Source organism: Camelus ferus, chromosome 3 (assembly GCF_009834535.1).
Source record: "Camelus ferus isolate YT-003-E chromosome 3, BCGSAC_Cfer_1.0, whole genome shotgun sequence".
NCBI lineage: Eukaryota > Metazoa > Chordata > Mammalia > Artiodactyla > Camelidae > Camelus > Camelus ferus.
This window is the reverse complement of record NC_045698.1, coordinates 517,809-544,711: the sequence shown is the minus strand read 5'-3', so window position 1 is coordinate 544,711 and position 26,903 is coordinate 517,809. Positions and strand designations below refer to the sequence as shown.

At 54.6% G+C, this 26,903-nt stretch overlaps 1 protein-coding gene across 9 annotated transcripts; it reads left to right on the top strand.

Moving 5' to 3' along the window:
* Positions 1-15: 15 nt before the first annotated feature.
* On the top strand, positions 16-26,731 carry BRD9 (bromodomain containing 9). 9 transcript variants are annotated; one of them, XM_032469285.1, is made up of 16 exons: positions 16-184; positions 762-976; positions 1,274-1,406; positions 2,816-2,876; positions 3,271-3,415; positions 6,393-6,503; positions 7,152-7,264; positions 8,471-8,603; positions 10,149-10,224; positions 10,876-10,971; positions 11,570-11,702; positions 13,252-13,363; positions 14,883-14,921; positions 22,732-22,831; positions 24,764-25,044; positions 25,966-26,731. In XM_032469285.1, the coding sequence occupies exons 1-16, from the start codon at positions 133-135 to the stop codon at positions 26,005-26,007; spliced, it is 1,842 nt and encodes a 613-aa protein (XP_032325176.1). In that variant the 5' UTR covers positions 16-132; the 3' UTR covers positions 26,008-26,731. The 9 variants fall into 9 exon arrangements, with proteins under 9 accessions (XP_032325176.1, XP_032325168.1, XP_032325158.1 ...); XM_032469277.1 differs by having other exon boundaries at positions 7,149-7,264; XM_032469267.1 differs by having other exon boundaries at positions 7,131-7,264.
* Positions 26,732-26,903: the final 172 nt, after the last annotated feature.

The window sequence follows — 26,903 nt, the reverse complement described above, 5'->3', positions numbered from 1 at the left end:
GGCGGGCGGGGCCACTTCCGGCCGCGGCGTCCGCTTCCGGTGCGTCCCAGGGAGCTCCGCGGGCGAGGCGGGCGGCCAGCCGGGGCCGCGGGGGCTCCGGCCAGGCTCGCTGCTGCCCTGGGCGCCGCCACCATGGGCAAAAAGCACAAGAAGCACAAGACCGAATGGCGCTCGTCGTACGAGGGTGAGGCGTGAGGCCGCGGGCGCGCTTTGTGACGCCGGGCGGGCGTTCGCGGCGGCGGGGCTCCCGGGCTCGCGGGCGGGGGTCCCGGGGACGCGGCACCCGAGCGCCCGGCCGCTCCACTCCCCGCGGCGTCCTGGAGAAGCGCGCTGAGCGTCTCGTGTTCCGAGGTCTCCCGCCGTTTCCCCGCCTGTGCCCTGGTCCTGCCGCGCCCGGCCCCCTGTCAGGGACGCCGCACGGGGGCGGCTGCAGGGCAGGAGCCGGGGGACAGGAGAGCGGTCTGGCGCGCGCTCCCTGACAGAGACGGAGGGCCTCCCTCCTGGCTCCCGCGAGGATAACAGCCTGAGGAGAGGGAAGGGAAGGGGAAGGAGCGCCCTGCCACTGCCTTTCGCCGGGCATCTTCCCCGATGGTTCTGGCGTTCGCCTGCGGTCCACCTTAGTTCATCCAGTGCCCCCCTCTTCCTGGGCCTTGGTGTTCTTCCTGTGACTCCCACCTTGGACCGGCCATGCCCCCGGCTGGGCAGTACGTGTCTTGAAGCACCGTAAGCACACAGGGTGAAGGCACCACCTCTGCCTACAGATTACGCAGACAAGCCCCTGGAGAAGCCCCTGAAGCTGGTCCTCAAAGTCGGAGGAAGCGAAGTGACGGAACTCTCAGGGTCAGGCCACGACTCCAGTTACTACGATGACAGGTCGGACCATGAGCGGGAGAGACACAGAGAGAAGAAGAAGAAGAAGAAGAAGAAGTCTGAGAAGGAGAAGCACCTTGACGACGAAGAAAGGAGGAAGCGAAAGGTGAAGGAGGGCGCCCAGAAGGCCTGGGGGCAGGCAGGCGCAGGTGCTTCCCCGCCTTGGGAAAGGGGCGCTCTGTCTGTAGCCAAGCGCGCACCCCACAGAGTCAGTCGCTTCAGTTCTGGCTGTTGGTGAAGCGGCGGTCGCCTGAGCCCTGTGGGGGGCGGGGGTTGCTTGTCAGGGCGGGACCCTGGAGTAAGAGGAGTCTGGAAGAGGGCTTTCTCTCTTGGCTCCCCTGAGAAACAGGAGATGTGTTTAAAGCTGCTTGGTTGCTCTCACTGCCTTGACCCTGCCTGACAGGAGGAGAAGAAGCGGAAACGGGAGAAGGAGCACTGTGACACGGAGGGGGAGGCGGATGATTTCGGTCCCGGGAGGAAGGTGGAGGTGGAACCGCCCCCCGATCGGCCAGTCCGCGCCTGCCGGACGCAGCCAGGCAAGTGCTGGTGTCTCCAGATCCTGGAGCTTTAAGCTGGTCGCTGTGATGCAGTAGTCGGCTTCCTCTCCTTCGACAGAAGGAGGAGGGTCTTCTCTTCTGGGGCCTCACACAGAGCAGCTGAACCTCAGGCTCTTTAAACTTCTAGAGCTGGCCTTGGCTCACCCCTGTCCTGCCTTTTCTTTTTTTGAGTCCCTGAGCTAAGAAGAAGTTCATCGTAACAGGGGGAGGTTAGTGCTGAGGTCAGTTATTTAGGCCATTGAAACGTGCAGCTGCACTGCCCCCAGCAGAGGAAGGCTTCCGGAACGCTCAGGACCCTGTGACCTGTGTTTGGTCACTTCCCTCAGTGCTCTTGGGTGGTCAGGAGGGCCTGGGTCGGAGGCAGGTTTGCTTTCCAGGCATTTCTTTTCTTTGATTTGCTGGGGGAGGTGGGAGGTATTGCAGTCATGGAGTGTTGTTTCCTGATGCCACCCCACCCCTATGTGGAGTCATTCCCGTGATGAACTGGTGGCGCTCAGGCCCGTGGGAGCAGAGGTCAGGCACAGAGCAGCGCACCTGCAGAGTTACTGCAGTGACAGGTAATTACGCGCTCAGTCTGGTTACCTGCCTGTTTGAGGCCCTACGACTCGCGTTTCCCCAGTGTTCCGGAAAAGCCAGTGATCTCATGATGCTTTCTTGGACCTATCCTGGTCACTCTCAGGGGGTCACTCTTGTGGGCCTGCTAGTCTGCACTCATGTTGCCCTTTAGCCCTGGAATGAGCTGTTTCTCCAAGGAGCCCTGGCTCCTTCCCGACGAAACCGAGATCTGGGTGCTGGGTGTGGACCCCAGTGGACGGAGCCAAGAAAGACCACACATGCATACTCTTGTAGAAGGAAGCCCATACTGACCTCTTGGTTTACATCTCCCAAAACCATGTTTTCACACTGTGGGTCCAGGGGCGGAGTTCACAGTAGGAGTCTCCACAGGAGCTCCTCTGTGGGGTGTACTTTATTCCCATTTTACAGATGAACAATGGCCTGACCAGAAGTTTAGAACTCTCAAGTGAAGTGGTATCGGTGCATCCAGGGTCAACTTCTATATCCACAGCCTTTGCTTGCTCCTCCTCACCTGGTCTGGACTGTGCCAAGAGGGAGAGGGGCCGGGGACAAGCTGATGAGTGTAGCTCCCTGTGGTGGTTCTGAGGAATGTTGGCAGCCTGAGGGGTTTGGGGGACCAGTGCCGGGGGTGCAGCCGAGCTTTGTGGGGACCAAGGCCGCGTCTGCTTGTCTTCATACCCAACTCTCATTTGAACCTAAAAAAGTGTGAAACAGGAAGTAGGTAAATAAGTACCATGAATTGGAAGCCACTTTCTAGTGAAGTGATAATGAAGTCCTTTAATCCAGTTTTTTTCTGCTTTTTAAACTATCAGCTGAAAACGAGAGCACGCCTATTCAGCAGCTGCTCGAGCATTTCCTGCGCCAGCTCCAGAGGTAAAGAGCTTGTGCAGGGACGTTTGGGCTGTCTTCTCTCTGCGGCGGGCTGGCCCCCCATCACTTCACCTCTCCTGGGGATGTCCAGGCCATCTGGGGTGCACGTACTGTTGGGAGCAAAGCTGGGGGACCCAAGCACCCCTCCGTGCTCCATCTGCCGTGAGTCAGCACGGGGGTATCAGAGACGCCCTGATGTAGCTGTCACGGCTGGAGCCAAGGATGGTAGTTTTGGAATTTTTAGTGTATCCAAAAACAATTTTAAGGAACGTAAATTCCATTTGTTATTTTTAAGAAACAACCTTAAAATTTGGTCAGTTGTATCAAATGTTTTACTGTGAGAGATTTTGTTTTTTAGTGGTTTTCCAGTGTAAATAAAGATGTTTTCTGTTTTCAGGAAAGATCCTCATGGGTTTTTTGCTTTTCCTGTCACGGATGCCATAGCTCCTGGATACTCGATGATAATAAAACATCCGATGGATTTCGGCACAATGAAAGACAAAATTGTAGCTAATGAGTACAAGTCAGTCACGGAATTTAAGGTGCGTTAATTTCAGCTCCTGAAATCATCGTGAGGAAGCTCCATGTGTGTTCACGTCCAGTGGATGCTTCCTGCGTCTTCGGTCTTTTCCAGTCTCAGGTGTCTGTATGTGCTGCACCAGCACGGCAGTCAAGGAGGTGGGTGGGCTGTGGCCTTCTCCGTGTTTTGGTCTGGAGCTGGCCTGGCCCGCATGTCGCTCCCTTCAGGCGCGCTGCTCTGTAAGCTGCTGTGCTGGCGCGGAGAGACGTGCTGCCCAGCAGGGGCACGTTCCGTGTGGCCTGGCTCCAGAATGGGTGTTTATAGAAACATAATTTTCCTGATGCTTAGTTTTGTCTTGTAATATCTGAGAGTTTAATTTTTTTTAGGATAACATATTTTTATATTTTCTGAGTACTATGTTCTTAACTCTTTTTTTATTAGCGGCTGTGAAAGGTATGGCTTGTTGGCTTTGAAACTCAGGGGAAAATCAAAATGAGTGCTTGACAGCACACGACAGCATCATTTAGAAAGGGCATTCGGTTTCTCTCTTTGGTTCAGTAAACTTTGCAAAAGCTTGGCTTTTCTGTTTTTACTGATTGGAGGCATTTCTGAGGGGGTTTGCTGACCTGCCGGAACAACACAACAGACTGAGGAGAGAGTGAGAGAAAAGGAAAGTTTCCATAGGCCGATCAGGCAATACCCCCACGGGCAGGCAGTTAACAGTAATCCGTGCCCTGCCATCCTCGACCTTTCATACCTGGGAGCCCCCAGTGTGGTCACTTGCCCAGTGACAAAGCCAAGATGCGAGTAGCATCCACCTCGTTCTCAAGAGAGTTTTGCACCCATCACAGTTGGGCCCTGTAACGGGGGGGGGGGGGCTTTCTGGCATCAGTCCCAGCCCTGGAGATCCTGGCACAGCGACCCGAAAGGGGTCCAGGTAGCGCCCGCTCCATTAGTGTGGTTGGTGTCGGTGGTCATTGTCCATCCTGATGTCCAACTCACCTGTGCCAGGTGGGTGCCAAGTGACTTGGTTAGCATGATATACAGGTATTTCGTTTAATGTGCTTTTAGTGTAAGTTGCTCACTGAGAGGGAAGGTGTGTTTCTGACGGTACCAGAGTAACTATCTGTAGACATAGTTTTGAATTCTGTGGAGAAACCCCAGTGGTAGAGGGCATGCCCACCTCTCCTCCCCTGTTGCTTAGAAGAGCCAGGTGTTGGCTCTCGCTCCTGTGTACGTCTGAGCTCCTCCCAAAGAGAGGGAGGAGGCTGTTGGGAAGGAAGCGAGGGACCTGTCGCTTTACTCCTCTGACATGCATGTGTCACACTCAACACCAGGTACAGACTGTGGCACACTTACACTGGAATACTTTTTATGCAAGTAAAGACCAATCAACAGTTACGAAAATTTTTCAGAAAAAGTTTTTAAAAATTATTCTTTAATTACTAAGCCATAAAAAAGAATGAAATGCTGCCATTTGCAGCAACATGGATGGACCTAGCAATTACCATATTAAGTGAGGTCAGTCGGACAGAGAAAGGTAAGTATTATGTGACATCACTTATATGTATTTATATAATATGTAACTTTGCTGTACCTGAAATGCAGTTTTTTTTCAACATTTTTTATTGATTTGTGATAATTTTACAATGTTGTGTTAAATTCCAGTGTAGAACACAATTTTTCAATTATACATGAACATATATACAGTCATTGTCACATGTTTTTCTCTGTGAGCTACCGTAAGATCTTGTATATAGTTCCCTGTGCTACACAGTATAATCTTGTTTATCTGTTCTACATTTTGAAATCCCAGTCTATCCCTTCCCACCCTGCAGTTTTTTTAAAATTGAAATATAGTTGATTTAAGTGTTGTGTTAGTTTCACATATATGGCAAAGTGATCCAATTTTTTGCATATATGTGTGTTCTTTTTCAAATTTTTATTACAGGTTATTACACAATACTGAATACAGTTCCCTGTGTTATACAGTAGGCCCTTGTTTATTTTATGTATGATAGTGTGTATCTGCCAGTCCTGAACTCCTGATTTATCCCTCCCCCTTTCCCCCCAACCATAAGTTTGCTCTCTGTCAGTGAGTCTGTTTCTGCTTTGTAAATAGGTTGACTTGTATCACTTTTTTAGGTTCCACATGTAAGTGATACCGTATGGTATTTGTGTTTCTGTGACTTTGTTTAGTATAATGATCTCCAGGTCCATCCATGTTGCTGCAAATGGCATTATTTCATTCTTTTTTATGGCTGAGTAGTATTCCATTATATAAATACACCACAACTTCTTCATCCAGCCTTCTGTCGATGGACATTTAGGTGCTTCCACGTCTGGGCTATTGTAAATAGTGCTGCTGTGAACACTGGGGTGCGTGTGTCTTTTCAAATTCGAGTTTTCATTTTCTCCAGATAATGTGCCCAGGAGTGGGATTGCTGGATCATAGGGTAAGTCTAGTTTTAGTTTTTTAGGGAACCTCTACTGTCCTCCACAGTGGCTGCCCAGTTTATACTCCCACCAGCAGTGTAGGAGGGTCCCTGTTCCCCACACCCTCTCCAGCATTTATCCTTTGTGGACTTTTTGTTGATGGCTATTCCGGCTGGAGTGAGGTGACACCTCATAGTGGTTTTGATTTGTGTTTCTCTAATAGCAATATTGAGCGTCTTTTCATGTGCCTGTTGGCCACCTGGATGTCTTCTTTGGGGAAATGTGTGTTTAGGTCTGTCCATTTTTGGATTGGGTTGTTTGCTTTTGGATATTGAGTTATATAAGCTGTTTGTGTATTTTGTAGATTACACCCTTGTCGGTCACGTTGTTTACAAATACAGTATTGTAAGTCAGCTGTACTTCAATTCTAAAAGGTTTATTTTTTAAATCAAAGAGCCGGATTGTTTTCCACTCCATTTCAGCCTCTTTTGATAGGATTCTCAACTCTTTGCTGTCACCTGTGTGATGTTTCAGACATGACGGGTTCTTTCCTTCTCCTTCAGGCCGATTTCAAGCTGATGTGTGACAACGCCATGACGTACAACAGACCAGACACCGTGTACTACAAGCTAGCCAAGAAGATCCTCCACGCCGGCTTTAAGATGATGAGCAAAGTAAGATGCCTTCTGACGGCCAGGGGCCTCTGCCAGGCTCCTCCTCACTTCTTTAGGCCAAAACAGAAACACAGCAAATGACACACTTCCATCCATGCGTCACTGGCCACCGCGTGGGCCCTTCCACACTAGCGTAGACCTCCCAGCCGCCCTCTCCTCCAGGCACCTCCTCTTCTGCTCCTGCACGCTGGCCTGGCCACCCCGTCTCCTGTAGGGTTGGTGCAAGGCTCCAACCTGTTGGTCTGACTGGACCGCAGCCTGCCCTGCAGGTTTGCTTTGAGCGCCGCTCTCTGAATCCAGATGGCTGTCCTGGCCGTCCCAGCAGCCTCCCCGATCTCTCCCGTGAGCCGGGCTGCGTGCGTCAGGTGGCCAGGGCAGTGCTTTGCGCCTGAGCAACCTGTAGGTGAGGCGCGGCTCGTGCCCTCTGGCCTGTGCCTGCCCTGCTGGCTCTGCCCCTTTGGCTGCCCCACCGTGGAGGGCTAGCGGTTAGGCCAGGTGAGACCAGCCCCATCCCATGCCATCGTCACGGTGCTTCGGCTGGAGGGAGAGGTAAAGTCCCTGCTGCTCTGTGCTTTCTGATTCTAGGAGCGGCTGTTAGCTCTGAAGCGCAGCGTGTCGTTTATGCAGGACATGGATTTCTCTCAGCAGGCAGCTCTTCTGGGCAGCGAAGACACAGCCGTCGAGGAGCCTGTTCCCGAAGTCGTGCCTGTGCAAGTAGAAACTGCCAAGAAATCTAAGAGGCCGAGCAGAGAAGTCATCAGGTAACGGCCGGCCGCCTGGGCCCACTGCTCCGCGGGCTGTGGGCGAGGAGGTGCTCCCGTGTGTTGCCGTGGCTCATGGGTGGTTGGGCCACACGTGCAGCCTGGTGGGAGCGTGCCCTCCACAGGAGCTGGGTCCCTGTGCCAGCCCCAGGTCTCGCCAGGCAGCTGGGACATAGCTCAGACCCAGTGCCCAGAGGAGAGGGGCCCTGCTCCTTCGCCCATCTTGATCGTGAGCGAGGGACGTGGTGGGCGGGTGATGAGTGTCACTGTTAACACCGGGGTGTCAGGAGACCTGGGCCCTGAGGTTAGTTGTGCGGGGCGTTGACCTTTCCACATGCCAGTGCACCACCATCCTGCAGCCAGCACGTCACTTGTCCTGGGAAGGGTCCCCTGAGAGACATAGGCGGCAAAGGCTGGGACAGCCCCCCACCACGTGTGCGCTGTGTCCCAGGTGTGGGCAGCCAAGCCCATCTGTCAGCCCTGCGCAGTGCCCCCACTGACCTCACTGCTGTTCCACGTGCGTGCTGTTTAACGAGTACTCGTTGGCCCTCTGCTCCCAGGAAGTGCCCTCCATGCAGGACCTGCGCGGGGTGTCCCAGGGACACAGTCGTGCCGCGTTGGCAGCCAGCATGCATCATGGGGGGGAGGTTGCTTCTCTCGGCACGCCGCCCCAAGCTCTCTGCTCCTGCTGCTGTGAAGCCGGGACCTGCAGGAAGGCGGCCCTGCCACAGGCTCCAGGTCGCCACGGAGGCCTTGCCCCATGGAGCCTTGCAGGGACTTCCGCCCACCCCTGCAGCCCTCCCTCAGGGCTAGCGCCCGGGTCCTCCTCCCACCCTGGCCCAGCCCACTGCCACCGCCTCAGGGCCTCAGCCCTGCGTGGGGTGGTTGTCACTTTTGCTGGTGGCCCCTGGAGTGACTGGAGTGATGCTGTAGTGCAGGAAGCTCCCGACGAGTCACATTTTTTCTCTTGCTCTTAAAGCGATGAAGCGGGCAGGTGCCTCATCAGAAACGCTGACTCTGACTCAGCTTAGTGAAAGCATTCGTTTGCTGTGGGTAGAGGTTACGGGAAGGAATTTAAAGTGCGCTTGGCGCTGCCCCCAACAGCCTTCTGGTGTGACCTGGCGTGGGCATTAGGGACTGACCGGGGCTGAGGTGTTAGCTGCCTGTGCGCCTCCTGGCGACTTGGGTGGTATTCCTGCCTCACAGCTGCGTGTTTGAGCCGGAAGGAAATGCTTGCAGCCTGACCGACAGCACCGCGGAGGAGCACGTGCTGGCCTTGGTGGAGCACGCGGCCGACGAGGCCCGGGACAGGATCAACCGGCTCGTCCCCGGGGGCAAGGTAGCACCCCCGCATGGCTGTGGGCTTTCTGCCAGGACGGTGGCACAGCTGTCACCTTCTAGAGGTGACCGTCAGGTCTTGACAAGTATCCGGTCGGAGCTGAACCCGTGTTCCAGGGGTGCCCTTGTCCTCCCTGGCTCATCTTGGGATGCAGACAGCACTGGGGGACCTCAAGGGCAGGAAGGGTGTGGTGTGCCTACTGGCAGAGGTGCTGACCCCATCACTGCAGAGGCTGAGCCCCTTTCCCTATGTATCATGTCTCTGCCCCACCACGGTCACTTACGGGCCTGACCATGGTGTGACAGCCGTGAGCCTGTCCAGAGGCTGCTGGTCCTCAAAAGGAGGCCCCACCGTTCCTTGAGCGCCTGCCCTCTGACACGAGGACGTCCTAGATTGGCCCCTACAACGGAAGTAGTGTGAGTCACTGCATGTACAGTTTCAGACTTCCTCGAGGTCACGTTAACCAGGATGCGGGTGGAATTAACCCTAGTGTGTTTTATTTGACCTGATGGATCTAAAGTCTTATTTCACGTGCAATCCACAGGAGACCTTACTGGGCCTCACAGTATTTTTTCGTGCTGAGTCTGTGAAGTACACGCTGGGTTGTGCGTAAAAATTTTAAAATGGTAGTTTGGATGTGGCAGGTTGTATAAAACACATGAAGTTTAGCCGCACCTGTTTCTTTTGATTTCTGACCGTGCCTGCTAGAAAGTTTGCGGCCCCCGTGTGGCTTGCGTCAGAGTTCTCTCTGTTGGGCCCTCTGCTCTGCACCCCTGTTGCCCTTCAGTCCTGGAACCAGCGTTTCTCCACGGAGCCCTGGGTCCTCGGTGGAGGGTGGCACCAGATACCGAGGCCTGGGTGCTGGGCAGGCACATGCGTGTTCACGTTCACCCACAACTGTGTTTTGCACAGTAGCCTCCACGTTGTCCAGCACCTGCTCCAGATCTGCTCTGCTTTTCTTTCAGTTTTGTAATTCTGCAGTGAGAAACCTGACATCTGTCACCCTTAATGCACTTACTCGATCAACAGTGACCAATCTCCCCCCACCCCCATGCCCTGCACACCTTGCTCAGGACCTGGTTCCCCTCCCAGGCCGCTGCTCCTACTTGGACACCTGCCACCCCACACCCCACACACAGTGCCTCCCCTTCCTGGGCCCTCCTGACGGGAGCCTGTGCAGGAGGGGCTGGTCTTGTTTGGTGGCTGGTTGTTAAATGGAAGTAAGTCCCCACGTGCTGTGGAGGTGGGGTGTCTGGGCCTCTTGACCAGTGTCTCGTGCCAACTTGTTCTGTCCGGGCTGTTTCTGGGGTCTCAGGAGCTCCTCTTAGAGGGGTCACGAGGAGTTTGATCGCACATGAGTGCAAGTGGGTCTTCAGTTAAAATCCAGGGAAGGTGTGAGGGGCGTCTTTTGGTCTTGTTTGTGGGAAATGAGTGACCCCGTGGCCGTTCGGGATTTACCCGAGTCAGGCCACGCTCACAGGCCTCTGCTCAGCCGCGGGAGCCTAGGGCTGCCCGGGGGCGGGACTCAGGCCTGCTTCCTCGCAGATGGGCTACCTGAGGAAGAGCGGGGACGGGAGCCTGCTGTACAGCGTTGTCAACACAGCTGAGCCGGATGCTGACGGTGGGTGCCCACGCACATCCTCCTGCCCGTCACGTCCCGTGACCTGGAGACTGTAGCCTGCCTGGGGGACCCTTTCCTGGCCCCATGCCTGTCTGGTGTCCCACCCCTGCACGCTCCCTTGGCAGGACACGGATGTGGTCAGCGGACAGGGTGGCCATGCCCGGGGTTGGGGGGGGGGGTTCCCCACCCGGATGAGTGGGTGTACTCGGCGTTCACGATGGGTGTGGAGGGTGCGTGCTGACCACTTTGACATTTAGCTGGAACGGATCCTGAAGTTCTCGATAGAAGAGCAGATGGGTGGTCTACGCTTGGAGAACGTGGGATGGTCCCCTGGGGGACTGAGGGGTCCCACTCAGCCCATGCAAGCAGCACCCACAGCACAGGAATGTGCTCTCGGGTGTCCGAGGTGGAGGTTCTCTGTTGCTATGACTGCACATGGGGGGCGCAGGGGTCTGCTGTGTCCTGGGACTGTGGGCTGACTGACTGCAGAGTCAAACTGCAGTGCGGTTAGGGTTTGAGGGGGCAGCCGGCTTCTGCAGGCCTGACTTCAGAGGGGCTTCCCAGGGAGCCCCCAGGCTGCCCGCCTGCCCACTGCACTGCCCTGGGCCGGGGGCTCCGAGACCACGTGCTCACGGCCCTGTCCGCTTGCAGAGGAGGAGACCCACCCAGTGGACCTGAGCTCACTGTCCAGCAAGCTGGTCCCAGGCATCACCACCCTGGGCTTCCGGGAGGAGCGGAGGAGCAGAGGTGAGTGTGCGCCACGGCCTGCCCACCGGGGTTGCCCCCACGTCCTGGCTGGGAAACTGGCCGCAGAAGTAGGTCATCAGAAGTCTCGGGACGAGAAGCCATCTCCCCAGCCCTTCGGGTGGGTGGGTTTCCTCCTGGTGCATAGAGGCCGCCCTCCGAGATGGTGGTGGAAATTTCATTTCCTCGACGAACCATCACATTTCATCCCCTTGGAGGCTTGTGACGCTGCCGGCAGCAGAGAGAGACCGGAGCGTGAGGCTCTCCCCAGAGTGGGTGGACAGCATGGGCGCCTTGGCTGCATGGGTGCTGGTGCCGGGCTCTGTCTTGTGTTGGCATGCTCGCCTGCACAGCACTTCTTCCCAGGGATGTTTGGCCATGTCTGGGGACACTTTGATTGTCACCCTGGGGTGCTCCTGGCATCTAGTGGGTCAGGCAGCGATGTTGCTCCCTCTTCTGTGCCCAGGACACTGCCCTCCGGCCCCTGAGTCCCCGCGTGTCCCCTCGGCAAGGGCAGCCCTGGGGATGTGCCTGTGGCTGGTTGTGCGCGGAGGCGTCTGTGGGTGCAACCGTGTCCTCACGTGTGCCTCCCCTCTCCCAGTCACGTTTCTGTCCAGCGCCAGCACTGCACTCTCCCTACACAACAACTCGGTGTTCGGGGACCTGAAGTCCGACGAGGCGGAGCTGCTGTACTCAGCCTACGGGGACGAGACGGGTGTGCAGTGCGCACTCAGGTGGGTCGGGGCGGACATGCAGCATGGCCGGAGCCGTTTTCCTGTGGGTGGTTCGGGCCAGTTTGTGGGTTCCAGGAAGGTGGTGGCCCAGGCTGCAGCTTGAGGAAGAGCGTGTGTGACCCGCTGGCATGTGTAGTAACAGTCGTACACAGGGTGGCCCTGGTGGCTCTGCTCAGGCCGCCAAGACAAGGCTCCACGGCCGGCCGCTCAGACCACAGTCACCATCTCCCGTCCAGGAGGCTGGAGTCTGAGACTAGGGGTCTGGGCTGGATCTCCTGGTCCTTGGCCTGAGGGCACTGGTCTTCCCTGGGTTCCGGTGTGGCCGTCCCTCCGCGAGTCCCTGTCCCCACCTCTTTCCTGTAAAGACACCATTCTAACTTACCACCCCTAGAGGGTTTGTCTCCAAGGGTGGTCACGTCCTGAGGCACTTGGGGTCAGGGCTTCACTGGGGGAGTTTTGGGGACAGTTTAGCAACTCACCGGCTAAGGTGTCAAATTAAGATCATAGACGTAGCACTGCGTTTCTGGGGAACTCTTTTGTATTGTTTTCTGTGACAAAGTAGAAGTGAATCACTCCTGCAGAGCTGCAGTAATTTCTGTGGGGAAAGTAACAGCCTTGCTGTTCTCTTCAAGAAATGGAGTCTGTCCTTATTAGATCTGCATCCTACTCCAAAAAGAGTGCAGAACGTGACTGAGAAACACACGGGGTGCGCCGCTCGCTGACAGTGGGCGGAACCCAGGCTGGGCCCCGTGTGTGAGAAGAGGTGACAGTGGAGACCCAAGGACAGGATGGCGTCACGGTCCTCCTGCTGCTCCCTGTGAGCCTGCCACCTGCTCATGGCTCTTTAAGGGCCCCAGGGACCCCGCCCCACCCCACCGCAGTGCCTGCTCCCGCCAGCCGTGGCCCCAGGACAGCGGCCGCCCCGGGTGCTTTGTCCAAGGAGCTCCCGGCCAAGGCGCCCGGGCTGGTTTTGCTCCCGGGTGCGCTGCCGCCCTCCCTCTGTGTGGGAGCCGCTCGGAGCCTTCGCCTGGCTGCGCTGCTGGGACAGGAGGAGCCTTCCCCTGGCTGCGCGGCTGGGACAGGGCCTGTCTGCCGCGTCCTCTCTGAACGCTCTAGTTAGTTGTAGTTTGGTTTTTTGGAAGTTGGAACAGCTCTGAGAGGTGTTGGGGAGGGTCTTACTCCCTTGCCCTCCCCGTGTGGCCCCCACACTGTGTTCTCAGTCTACTTGCATTTTTAAAACCAAAACAAACAGGTGTGGAAACGCTCCTGTTGTGAGGTTAGCATGAGGTACATCTGTGTGCGAATACACTCTTCTTCACTTGGGTTTATTTTTACCAGGTTTTTCCCGAGATGTTCATAGGTTTTTTGGGTCGGGGGCCACTTTGAAAATCTGGTGAGGACTGTTGTCCACTCTCCAAAACCACTCCATCTAGGGGGGCTGTGGCTCAGGGAGAAGCTCCCCTGTGGAGGGACGTCTGGGGCATACGGCTGGGATGGCATGCGGGGCCCTGACCCCCCCCCCCCGGCCCCATCTTGTCGCGGCCCCCAGCCTGCAGGAGTTTGTGAAGGGCGCAGGGAGCTACAGCAGGAAGATGGTGGACGACCTCCTGGACCAGATCACGGGCGGAGACCACTCTCGGATGCTGTCCCAGCTGCGGCAGGTGGGCTGTGCCCGGCGCTCCCGTGGGAGGAGCGTCCAGCCTGGGTGCGGGTCGGGGCTCCTCCCTCGCTGGCTGTCATTTACCGTTTGTCTTCACTGTGAACGGTCAGATATCCTTCCAGGAAGCTGACAAGTACTGAGGCCCCTGGGGCGCACAGGGTTCCTGTCACTGTGCAGCCATGCTTCTTCCGGACGCTGTCGTTGTCCCTCGTCTTGAAGTTTCCTTTGCTGTTTCTCAGAGGACAGATTGGCTCAGGTTTTCTTCATCTGAAGAAAGTCTTTATTTTACCTTCATTTTTGAAGCTCGTCTTCCCCGGGCGTGGAGGTCCAGGTGGACGTCTTTTCCTCTGCGTACAAAGACGTCTGACTTGCATCGTTTCTGAGGACGTGTCTGCAGTTGCTTTTATCTCTCTCCCACTTGTAACGTGTCTTTTTTGGTGAAGATTGAGGATTGGCAGACTGGCCCACAAGCTAAGGATAATTTTACATTTTTTGAAGATTTAAAAAAAAGAGAAGGTGCTGCAGCTGGTGTGGGGCCGCAAAGCCCACGTGTTCGCTCTCCAGCCGTTTGGAGAAGAGGCGCGGCCGCTGCTCTGGCTGCTCCTGAGTGTTTGGCTTCCTGCCTGGCGGTGCAGTTGGTCCCTGTGTGCGTGACTGTGTGCGTCCTTGTGTCTGATCTGCTTGACGTTTGCCGAGCTTCTTAGGCCTATCAATTTGTAGTTTTCCTAAAATCTGGAAGATTTTCAGCCCTTGTTTCTTCAGATGTAGTTTCTGCCCACACCCCCCTTCCGTCTTCCTAGGTTCCAGTCTGATCACTTTTCTGAACGCGAACCACATTAGAGTCACGTAAATGACGTCCAGTACTGACACGTGCACGTTGGCGGGAGCTTGTGTGAGGAGATAGATGTTGAGATAGTGTTAGTGTTTACTTTTTCTACTTAAAAGTTGTGAAGTTTCTAACACAAGCAAAGCTCAGGGACATTATCTTGAACAAAAGATCATAGATACAGAAGCATGTGGGCTGACTGTTCTAGGTATGTTCACAGAACAGGGGTGTGTTAAGGACAGGCTCCTGCCAGGTTACAGGACAGCAGCTCAGTGCAGTGAGTGGGCTGTGGTCACAGAGTAGTGGTCAGATGCATGCCACCTTCCAGGCTAATCCTCCTCCAGGTTAAGCCACCGGGCCGGGTGATTTACCTGAATTGCCCTGGGACCAGTGAACCATGTCTGATTTTTTTCTTTTGTTTTATGCCACCCAGGGCTGTGGACCCAAGGTTGGGGTGCTCTCACTCCATCTCCTCGCCCCAGGGTGGTCTTGTGGGCCCTCAGCTCCCAGGTCTCAGGAACCAGGCCCCTGTGGGCCAAGTTAGTGACCTCACACTGTCTCACGCAGGGCTGCCGGGGTCACAGCATGACGTGATCTGACTTGACAGCTCAGAGCTGTGGCCAGGTGGGTGATGGGCTGTCCTTCTTTGTAAAATTGTTTCAGAAAACTTGTTCTTGTCTGTCTTGCTTTGCAGAGGAGAAACGTCCCGATGAAGCCTCCTGACGAAGGGAAGGTGAGTTACACGGCCAGTTAGTAAAAGCCTGGTAGTCAGGGTCTCCATAAGGATGGTTGTGTTTGGCTTTTGAGATGGGGTGCTTGAGAAGAGCTTCATGCTTTAGTTAGAAACTGGTGAAGTTGCTGACGAGATGATGTGGTGGTCCCCCGACCCCCAATTGCAATGACTGGGGGTCAGGGTGTGAAGCCACGTACCACGTGTGGGCAGAGGAGTTTAAGGTGCTTGAGGGACGGCCCACGCGCCAGGTGGCGCACTTCATCTCTGGTGCGGGGGTCGCCCAGCTCTCCTGGCAGGCGGAGATGCCAGCCTGCGGTGCTGCCAGGCCGGTGCGTGTGCACCGTGTGCTCGGAGCGAGACTAGGCCCTGGGGCCTTGCCCAAGCCTTGGACACATGCTTCCTATCTGAGGAAACTGTCCTCTGTGGTCCAGCCTTAGTTTCCTCTCCTGCCCTGGAGTAATGTGCGCACGTGGGCACACCCATCTTTGTACATGGCCATACCTGGCTGTGCTCACGCCCCATGTTGCCAGGACACTGGGCAGGGCGTGAGGCCCAGGCTGCGGGGTCACCAGGCCTCGGTGACGGGCCCACCCTGGGCAGAGCATCAGGTGCTTATCTGGATGGGGGCCCTCTGAGCCACGGAGACCCGGGGATGGTGCTGTGGTTGTCTCCTGTGAGGTGTGCGAGGTGGCCTGGGTGCTGCCGGGGTCTCTGGGTGACGCAGCCCTGCACCGTCTGCAGAGGGCTGGGACAGGCTGCAGGTGCCTTGAGCGGGACCCACACACCCTGCCCAGCATCAGGGCCTCTGCAGGTCAGTGAGGGAGCTCCTGTCACCTTGGCCGTGCCCACCCCTCTCCTCGGCTCCACTCGGCCTTCTCCTGCATGTGGCTGCAGCCTGGTGTGGACACGACAGGCCGAGGCTGAGGCCTCTGCCTCGCTCAGCTGGCGGCGCCTGTGCCCTCACAGCATCTAGCAGCCTGTCCCGTCAGCACTCGGCTCCCAGGCCTTTCCTGCAGATGTAGTGTTCACGACGCTTTTATTTTTTTCTTTTAACACCTTTATTGTGATATGGTTCCTGTCCAGTAAACTACACATATTCCACATGTACACTTTGATGAATTTTGATAGCTGTATACACCCACAAGACCACCACCACAATCAACATAGCTAATATTTCCATCTCTCCCCAAGAGATGCAGATCTCGAACTCCCAGTTTATCCTTCCCACCGTCTTTACCCCCTGGTAACCGTAAGTTTGTTCTCTGTGTCTGTGAATCTCTTTCTGTTTTGTAGATAAATTTATTTGTGTCTTTTTTTCAGATTCCATGTATAAGTGATACCATATGGTATTTTTCTCTTTCTGACTTACTTCACTTAGAATGACCATCCCAGGTCCATCCATGTTGCTGCAAAAGACATTATTTCATCCTTTTTTATTGCTGAATATTATTCCATTGTATATATACCACAGCTTCTTTATCCAGTCATCTGTCGATGGACATTTAGGTTGTTTCCATGTCTTGGCTATTGTAAATAGTGCTCCTGTGAGCATTGGGATGCATGTGTCTTTTCAAATTAGAGTTCCCTCTGGATACGTACCCAGGAGTGGGATTGCTGGATCATACAGTAAGTCTACTTTTAGTTTTTTAAGGAACCTCCATACTATCCTCCATAGTGGCTGCACCAATTTACATTCCCACCAGCAGTGTAGGAGGGTTCCTTTTTCTCCACACCCTCTCCAACATTTATTGTTTGTAGACTTTTAATGATGGCCGTTCCGGCTGGTGTGAAGTGATACCTCGTTGTAGTTTTGATTTGCATTTCTCTAATAATTAGTGATACTGAATATCTTTTCATGTGCCTGTTGGCCATCTGTATGTCTTTTTTGTAGAAATATCTATTTAGGTCTTCTGCCCATTTTTTGAGTGGGTTGTTTGTTTTTTTGATATTAAGGTGTATGATCTTTTTGTATATATTGGAAATTAGTTCATTGTCAGTCACATCATTTGGAAGTATTTTCTCCCATTCTGTAAGTTGTCTTTTCATTTTGTTGATGATACTCTTAGCTGTGCAAAAGCTTGTAAGTTTAATTAGATGCCATTTGTTTATTTGTGCTTTTATTTCCATTACTGCAGGAGCTGGTTTGAAAAAAATATTGCTGTGATTTATGTCAAAGAGTGTTCTGCATATGTTTTCCTTTAAGAGTTTCATAGTATCTGGTCTTACATTTAAATCTTTAATCCATTTTGAGTTTTTTGTTTGTTTTTGTATGTGTGTGTGTGTGTGTGTGTGTGTTTGTATATTGTGTTAGAGAATGTCCTAGTTTAGTCCTTCACAGGTAGCTGTCCAGTTTTCCCAGCAGCGCTTTTCTCCATTGTATATTCTTGCCTCCTTAATTAGTTAACCATGAGTGCGTGGGTTTATTTCTGGACTTTTTATATCCTGTCCCACTGATCTGTGTGTCTGTTTTTGTGCTAGTACCATGCTGTTTTGATTACTGTAGCTTTGTAGTATAGTCTGAAGTCAGGCCCGTTCCTCTTTCTCAAGATTGTTTTGGCTATTTGGGGTCTCTTGTGTTACCATACAAATTTTAATATCTTTTGCCCCAGTTCTGTGAAAAGCATCATTGGCAATTTGATAGGATTGCATTGAATCTGTATATTGCCTTGGGTAGTGTGGCCATTTTAATGATACTGAGTCTTCTAGTCCAAGAACATGATATATCTTTCCATTTGTTTCTTTCATCTGCAGTTTCCTTCATCATTGTCTTACAGTTTTCAGAGTACAGGTCTTTTGCCTCCCCAGGTAGGTTTATTCCTAGGTATTTTATTCTTTGTAGTGCTTTGGTAAATGGTATTGTCTCCTTAATTTCCCTTTCTGCTATTTCATTGTTAGTGTATAGAAATCCAGCTGATTTCTGTATATTAATTTTGTATCCTGCAACTTTACCATATTCATTGATGAGGTCTGATAGTTTTCTGGTCAATTCTTTAGGGTTTTCTACGTATAGTATCATCGTCTGCAAATAGTGACAGTTTTATTTCTTTGTTTCCAATTTGGATTCCTTTTATTTATTTTTTTTCTCTGATTGCTATGGCTAGGACTTCCAAAACTATGTTGAATAAAAGTGGCGAGAGTAGGCATCCTCATCTTGTTTCTGATCTTAGAGGAAATACTTTCAGCTTTTCCCTGTTAGATAAGATGTTAGCTGTGGGTTTGTCGTATGTGGCCTTTATTATGTTGCGGTGTGTTCTGTCTATGCCCACTTTCTGGATAAATGGATGTTGGGTTTTATCAAGAGCTTTTTCTGCATCTGTTGATGATCATGTGGTTTTTATTCTTCAATTGTTAATGTGGTGTATCGCATTGATTGATTTGCGGATATTGAAAACCCCTGCATCCTTGTAATAAATCCCACTTGATCATGGTATACGATCCTTTTAATGCATTGTTGGAGTTGATTTGCTAGTATTTTGTTGAGGATTTTTGCATTTATATTCATCAGTGACATTGGCCTCTAATTTACTTTTTTTGTGATCTCTTTGTCTGGTTTTAGTATCAGGATGTTGATGGTCTCATAGAGTGAGTTCTGAAGGGTTCTTTCCTCTGCAGTTTTTTGGAGTAGTTTCATAAGGATAGGTGTTAACTCTTCTCTAAATGTTGGGTTGAAGTCACCTGTGAAGCCAAATGGTCCTGGACTTTTTGTTTGTTGGGAGTTTCTAAATTACTGATTCAGTTTCATTACTGGTAATTGGTCTGTTCATAGTTTCTATTTCTAACTGATTCAGTCTTGGCAAATTGTACCTTTCTAAGAAGTTGTCCATTTCTTCTGTGTCGTCCTTTTTGTTGGTGTATAGTTGCTCGTAGTGACCTCTTACGATCCCTTGCATTTCTGTGGTGTCAGTTGTAACTCTCCTTTTTCATTTCTGATTTTATTTTCTTAGGCCTTTTTTTCCTGATGTGTCTGACTAAAGGTTTATCAATTTTGTTTCTTTTTGAAGAACCAGCTTTTAGTTTCATTGATCTTTTCTATTTTTTTTTCAGTCTCTATTTCATTTATTTCTGCTCTTATCTTTATGATTTCTTTTCTTCTACTGACTTTGGGGTTTGTTTATTCTTCTTTCTCCAGCGGCTTTAGGTGTAAGGCTAGGTGGTTTACCTGAGCTTTTTCTTGTTTCCTGAGGTGGGCTTGTGTCGCTGTAAGCTTCCCTCTGAGAACTGCTTTTGCTGCATCCCAGAGGTCTTGGATCATTGTGTTTTATTTTCATTTGTCTCAAGGTATTTTTGAGTTCCTCTTTGATTTCTTCCGTGGTCCACTGGTTGTTTGGTAGCGTATTGTTTAGCCTCCACGTGTTTGCAGTTTGGGCAGTTTTTCTTTCTTGTAATTGATTTCTAACCTCGTAGAATTGTGGTCAGAAAATATGCTTGGTATGATTTCAGTTTTGTTAAACTTGCTGAGGCTGGCTTTGTGGACCAGCATGTGGTCAATTCTGAAGAATGTTCTGTGTACACTTGAAAAGAAGGTGTATTCTGCTTTCAGATGGAATGCTATATACATTATCAGTTAAGTCCATCTGGCCAAATTGTCATTTATGGCCTCTATTTCCTTACTGATTTTCTGCCTGGCTGATCTGTCTGTTGATGTGAGTAGGGTGTTAAGGTCCCGCACTATCACTGCATTACTGCCTATTTCTCCTTTTATGTCTGTTAACAATTGCCGTGTATACTGAGGTGCTCCTGTGTTGGGTGCATATATATTTACAGTTGTCACATCTTCTTGGATTGACCCCTTAAGCATTGTGTAGTGTCCTTCTTTGTCTCCTCTTGAGTTCTCTGAACATCTTTGCCATCATTCCTGTAAACTCATTCTCAGATAAATTGCCTGTCTCCTCATCGCTTATTTCTTTTTCTGGGATTTTATCTTGTACCTTGGCCTGGGAGATATTCCTCTGCTGCCTCATATTGTCTATCTTTCTATTTGTATTTTTAGGTTAGTTACATTTCTTGAGCTTGGAGAGGTGGCCCTCTGTGGGAGACAGCCTGTGCGTCCCAGCAGTGCACTCCTCTTTTGTCATCCGAGGGCCAGGGTCCAGCTGGTCCCAGTGTAGAGTCTGGCCTGTGTTTGTGGCTTTGGGATTATTGTTTTCTTATTTCTAGTATCTTCCCCTAGTGGGTGAGGCTGGACTAGAGGCTTATGCAGGGTTCCTGGCAGGAGGAGCTGGGGCCTGCTCACTGCTGGGTGGAGCTTGGTCCTGGACCTCTGGTGGGTAGGGCCGCGTCTAGTGGCCTTTGTGGCTCAGGAGGTCTGCTGACGGGTAGGGCTGTGCTCCCACCCAGTACATTTGGCCTGAGGCTTCCCTACAGGCTGTTGGGTGGGTCTAGGTCTTGGTGCCAATGATCCAATCACGATGTCAGCCTCCAGGAAAGCTCATGGAGATGAACATTCCCAGAGTGCCTGCCACCAGCTTCTGTGTCCCCTTAAGTGAGCTGCAGCCGTCCCCCACGTCCCCAGGAGACCCTCCAGATCCAGCAGGCAGGCCTGGCCCAGGTTCCTACGAAACCACTGCCTCTGCCCTTGGACCTGGTGCCCACTAGACTCTGTGTGAGCTTCCCAAGGGAATGAAGCCTCTGTTTCCCCCAGTCCCTGGGGCTCCCGGAGCTAAGCCCCCTGGCCTTCACAACCAGACGTCCTGGGGGCTCCTCCTCCTCCCAGTGCCAGAGCCCGGGCTGGGGAGCTGACGTGGGGCTCAGAGTGCTCATGCCTGTGGGAGGGCCTCTACACTCAACTGGTTTCAGCTTGTGGGTCTCCCACCCCCAGGGATATAGGGCCCAGTTACATTGTGAACATACTTCTCCTACCATCCTGCTGTGGTTCCCTCTTTATGTTTCCATTGCAGAAGATCTTTTTTGCTAGGCTCCAGTCTTTTTTCACTTGTGGTTTGTTGTAGTTATGAGGAGAGGCAAGCTCGTGGTCCTGCCACCCAACCATGATGACCTGAGATCCCAATGTTTACGGTTCTTTTAGATTTAACTTTTTTTTTAAACATTTTTTACTGATTTGTAATGATTTTACAATGCTGTGTCAAACTCCAGTGTAGAGCATAATTTTTCTGTTATACATGAACGTACATTCATTGTCACATTCCTTTCTCTGTGAGCTACCGTAAGATCTTGTATATATTTCCCTTTGCTACACAGTATAATCTTGTTTATCTGTTCTACATTTTGAAATCCCAGTCTATCCCTTCCCACCCCGTTAGATGTAACATTTTTAACACACTCAGAAGCATAGGTTTTCAACAGCGTCTTGGGATGTAGGTCCTCACACGTGACAGGTTAGCGGAACTGGCCAAGGAATAGGTGAGCACGGCACTTCCCTGTAGGCGGCCGGGGAGCACAGGCTGAAGGGCGCCTGGGTGTGTGCGTGTCTGCGTGTGTGTGCACACACATGTGCCTGTGTGTGCATGTGTACACGTGTGTGCCTGTGTGTACACTAGCTGTTGTCTGTTGTGCTGAGGAGACCTGAATGCCCTTTTACTGACGAATAAGATGTGAGCAAACCAGTGTTTTCCAGATTGTCTTCACCAGCTCCCGATGGCGTCACGCTTCAGGGTCGTCAGGCGAGCTGTGAAGTGGTAGCCTCCGTGTCGGAGGAGCAGGGGCTTTGGCTCTGCCCTGGGTGCGTAGCTAGTAGCTGTAAGCCTCAGTCTCTGGTGAGGAAACGGTGGCGGTGGTGGGTTCTGTAGGACTTGGTGGTGACAGTCGGCCCAGGGGCCCAGCGCATCGTGGGCTCTGTGACGCGAGCTCAGCCTGTTTGCCCGTGGCCTGAGCCAGCACTGTGACAGTTCCTCTTGGGAGAACAAGAACCAAGTGAACCGAGCTAGTTCCCAGGCCGCTCAGGCCAGGACAGCCGGGTGCCCCTTGCTGTGTAGCCGAAGCCTCCGCTCCCTCCTTCGCGGTTCCTGTGACTTGCTGGGTGGCAGTGGACCCCTGTCCCCACTGTGCAGGCCAGAGAGGGCCTGTCTGACGTGGAGCCTCAGGAGAGGGCTGGAGGGCAGGCCTGTGGCCTTAAGTGTGTGTCGTGACGTGCGGGCTTGTTTGCTCTTCTGTGTCACGCGGGGAGGGCACTGTCATTCGACAGGAACTTCCCAGCAGTGACTTAGGGTTCAGCAGAAGCACGAATGTGTGTGACTTGACAGAACTGAGGGCCTCAGGGTGAGGTGGTGCCCCTCCCTTAAGGTACTGAAGACGGCCCCTCGAAGACTCACTCCGAACTTAGCAGCATGTCAACTGTAAGATCCTAACGTCCTGAGAGCAGCACACCGGGGTGGGAGATCGTGTGTGTGGCGGAGAAGACGGCCGTCCTGAGCGGCGTGGAGCGGGAGTGGGTGTTGAGGAGGGCTTCCAGAGAGGAGAGGGGTATGCCGAGGGCCAGGAGCGCAGTCAGCCACAGAGTGCACCCTCTGGAGGGATGCGCACCCTCCGGACAAAAGAAGGAGGGAATGTGCTGGTTTGGAATCCGCCGCGCCTGCTGGGGGGCTCCTGAAGAAGAGCCCGGGCCCTTCAGGTCTCGTGTCCCCCCCCCGGTTCCCTCAGCGCCCGTAGGTCCCCAGAGGCAGCAGCCGTCGTGGTCGATGCAGGTAGAGGCGCCCGCTGCTGAGCTGAGGCCCCGAGGGCCCTGGGCACAGGTGGGTCCTGCCCGCGCCCCAGCGTGGACACGCCGTCGCAGGCCTGTCCTACCTGTGGGTGCGGGGCTTCCTGCTCGCATTACCTGCTGACTTGGGAACACCTTTTCTTCTCTCTCCTGCAGGCTGGAGACCCTCTAGGGGACGGTGGCTCCGCCCTGGACTTCATGGCCATGAAGTCGTATCCGGATGTCTCTCTGGACATCTCCGTGCTCGGCTGTCTGGGTAGGTTGTGCCGGGTGCTCTGTGCGGCCCCTGTGCTGCCTTTCTGCACAGCCGGGGGTGGGGGTGCTGCCCGACCCTGCTTCTGGCCCCCTGTCCTCAGAACCACCCTCCCCGGTGGCTCCGGGGGACCTCAGGCCCCGTCCTCAGGGCTCATCCACTGGGCAGTGGATTGTGCGTAGGCACGGTTGTGTGTGGTCCCTGGCCGACCCCCTCGGGGGAGGTGCCTCTATGCTCCCCGTAGACCCCCTCGCCCACCACTGGCACAGCCACCCCACTCCTGGGGACCAGGGGTTTTCGTGCTGCAGCCTCCTCCCCCCAGGCCTGCTGGACACGCTGTGTGCTGCCGCAGTGGTCTCCCCGACAGCCTGTCTGGAGACATCTTTGGGGTCACATGGGATCTGGAGCTTCTGGCGTCAACTGGGGAGAAGCCGGAGATGTTGCTGAACACTCTCAGGCCCCAGGGCAGCGCCAGAGGTCACTGAGGCCAGGGTTGGAGGACCGCCCTCGGTCAGCAGGGCGTCCGTGAGACCGTTTCAGAAGGCACAGGCCATGTCCTGCCACCACCCAGCCTGACAGCCTCCGCCTGTGGGTGGGAGTGTTTGGACCTTCCGTGCTCAGTGCAGCTACTGGCCCAGTGGGGTTCCAGTCACCACCTGTCGTCTCCTATTTTCCCAGCTGACCAGGGACCACCCCAGCTTTGGTGACTCCCCGGGACTCGGCACGTAGTCACGGCCACGGCTACAATAGCGGAGAACACAGGCTGCGGGGTGGGTTGGCGGGAGTCCGCGGGTGCGCCGCCTGCCTGGCCTGCCCCGAGCCCAGACGCGGGGGGTGCCAGCGGGTGACTGGCACAGCGCACATGGGCTGCACGGCGGTTGGCCACAGCCCGCCCCTCAGTCGCGCAGGTGGGAGTCCCCTCTTGGGCCGGCTGTGCCTTCTCACCGACTCTGCCTTTTCTCTGGCTGCGTCTGAGTCTTCCTCTTGACCACTCGTCTCCGGAAGCTTGGGTCGTGCGGGCCCCAGTCTGCTCTCCTGGTTTGCTCTTCTTGGATTGTGCTGAGCTTGTCGGACCCGGAGGGCTGTGGCTTCTGTCAGATGTGGGGGTTTGGCTGTCGTCTCTTCATCCGCTGGGCCCCTGACTCTGCCCATTTGCCTCAGGCCTTTTTTTCTCTGCTTTGCTGCTTGCCCCGTGCGGTGGCCTGCAGGCCCGGGGCCTGCCTTCCACGGTGACCAGCTCAGCCCCCGGGGCCCCTGCAGACACCACTCCCGCTGGCTTTCCTGCACCTTCCCCGTCTCACCTCGTCACGTGTCCTCTGCCTTTTTGAACACGTGGCACGTGTCCCCGGTGCTGTCCCCACATCTCGTTTGCGAGGTTCCTTCCTGGGGGGGCCGCACATCCCTGCTTCTCCGCCTGTCTGGTTGTGGTTTTTCGGGGGTCAGACTCGGGGGCTACCTGTTGGGCGTGAGGTTGGTTGCACGCCTTTGGGTGCAGTGGGCCTGTCCTGACAGGCCGTTAGGCACCTGAAACGCCAGACCCGGTCCAGCTATTGTTTGAGGCGTTCTCGGGGTGGAGCAGAGCCGGTGTCCAGTGCAGGCCGCACCCTCCTGGGGGCTCTTGGACCCCCCCAACCCAGCCCCTAGGGGTCCCAGCTCGCCCAGGCGGGCCTGTGCCTGCCTGGTGTCTGCAGGGCCTCCTCTGCTCACCGCCCTGCTTCCTCCTGCTCAGGACAGGAGAGCGGCGCCTCTGTGTCCGGAGGCTTAGATGCGACGTGGTGCTGCGGCTGCCGCCCACCCCATCGTGGGCTGTGCCGCCCGGCCTCCAGGCTCTCCCCGTGCCCGGCTCCACTCGGGGTGCATGGTGACAGTGAGGCCCACGCTGTGGACCGGAAGTGCAGGCCAGGCTGGGCCCATGCCGTCGTCCCATGTTTTCAGGGAAGGTGAAGAAGGAGCTGGACCCTGATGACGGCCACCTGAACCTGGACGAGACGGCAAAGCTCCTGCAGGACCTGCACGAGGCACAGGTGGAGCGCGGGGGCTCCCGGCCGTCGTCCAACCTCAGCTCCCTGTCCAACGCCTCCGACAGGGACCAGCACCACCTGGGTGAGGGGCACCGGGAGGGTCCTGGAAAGCCGGGGCTCTTGTGGGTGCCCGGTGCAAGTCCGCAGGCAGGGCCCTGGCCCCTGGTCACAGCAGATCACCACGGCTGCCCCGAGGTGCGGGTTCGAATGGAGTCAGCCTTGCACGGGTGCGGGTCCAGGTGCTGGCGGTCTGTGGGTTGTGTCCAGGGCCGAGGCTGTGGGCCCGGCGGCCTCTCGGAGCTGGGCATCGGGAGCGTGGGTTTCTCTCTGCTGTTCCTGCTTTCCGTCCTGGAGCATCGTGTGGACAGGCGTGCTCCTCCAGGACCCTCTCTTGGGGAGAGCTCATGACCTTTCCTGGGCTGGGGACCCCATGGTTACTGAGCGAGGGCGGGCAGCTGTTTCAGGCCCCTGCAGGGGTGTCACAGCCCCGCCAGGAAGGGCGGCAGACACTTGTCCCCTGGCCCCGTGAATGAGCTTGGTGGTGTGTCCCTGAGCCGCTGTCTCAGCCCCCAGGCACAAGTGCTCAGCTACTCTCGCACACAGTAAATCTTGACGTGTTTGGGGTGAGGTGGATGATCAACTGTAGGGATTTGGCTGAAAACGGTTTGAATAAGGACCAGCATCTTTGGGCCTGTTACCCTTGTGAGAGGTGGCACGCAGAGGAGCTTCCAGGTGATCCTGGGTCAGCTCCAGGGATGGGGACTGCAGGATCCTAGTGGACTCAGTGACCCTGGAGCTGCTAAGGGCTCGGACTTGTCTGCAGGGCCCCTGGCCAAGGAGCCCTCGTTCCTGCGGAAGCAGCAGCCGTGCTGTGTGGAGGCTCAAGGCAGAGTGCTTTCTGTAGGGTGGCCATGGCCACTGCTGGGGAGAGACGCCCTCTGCCCCTCCCGGGAGCAGTGAGGGGTGGCCTGGACCCTGGGAGCCGTGGCTCTGTGGCTGAGACGCTCTGCTGGCCTGGGCTCTGGCAGCTGTGGTCCTGCAGACACACGGGCCTCCTGGGCCACGAGGGCGTGTGGAGATCCTTGGGGTGAAGTGTCTGTCTTCCCACAATTGCAGGAAGCCCTTCTCGCCTCAGTGTCGGGGAGCAGCCAGAGGTGACCCACGACCCGTACGAATTTCTTCAGTCTCCAGAACCTGCGGCCTCCACGAAGAACTAGCCTTGTAGTGGTCACTGATGAGTGTTTATTTTTTAAGTTTTTATTTGCATGTACAGAGTTTTTGTCACGAGACAAAAAGTTTGGTTTTGTCCCCTTGGGCGTGCGGGAAGCAGCCCCGGGGAGGTGGTGAGTGTCCCTGAGGTCCTGTCAGCCACGCAGGGGTGCAGTGTTCCTGCAGAGAGCTGCGGAGGTCACTCATAAAGGGTGTGAGACCAGATTCGGAAAAGCTGGTGTGGTCTGTGTCCGAGCTCCTCAGGGTCGGTGAGGTCCTCCTCTGGACGCACCGGTCCTGCCCCACGCCCTCCGTGAGCGGCCCTCAGGAAGTAGACGTGGGTGGTTCTGTCTCTGTCCCGTTGGGGGTCCTGCCTGTTCTTTGTCCTCCCATGTCCCCACATTTCTAAGGCAGGTCTCGAGGGTTATGTGGGAGGGAGGGTGGCCACCCCTCCTAGCCTGGGACAGACGGGAGGTGGGGCAGCGCCCCCTGGTGGCCTTTTAACCCGCGTGTGAGGGGAGGAGTGCATTCTGTGGGAAGACGGGCCTGTCCTGCCGGGTACGACCAAGTGTTAGGTGTCCGTAACACGCCCTTTGTTCTGGATGTGTTTACTGGATGCCTGTTTGTGTGTGCAGAATATACATACAGATCTTAATAAAAAGATTCACTGTGTGATTGCACGTGGTTATTCACAGCGTCGCTCGGTGTCCACTTGAGTGACTTGAGTAAAAACCTATCATGTAGGTTGGAGGTGCTCCTTCCTCCCGGTGTCTCCTGCCGTCTCTCGGCTTCTGGCCCAGTTCCTGGCATTGCAGTGATGTCCAGAGTGGCTCTGCCACCACCGG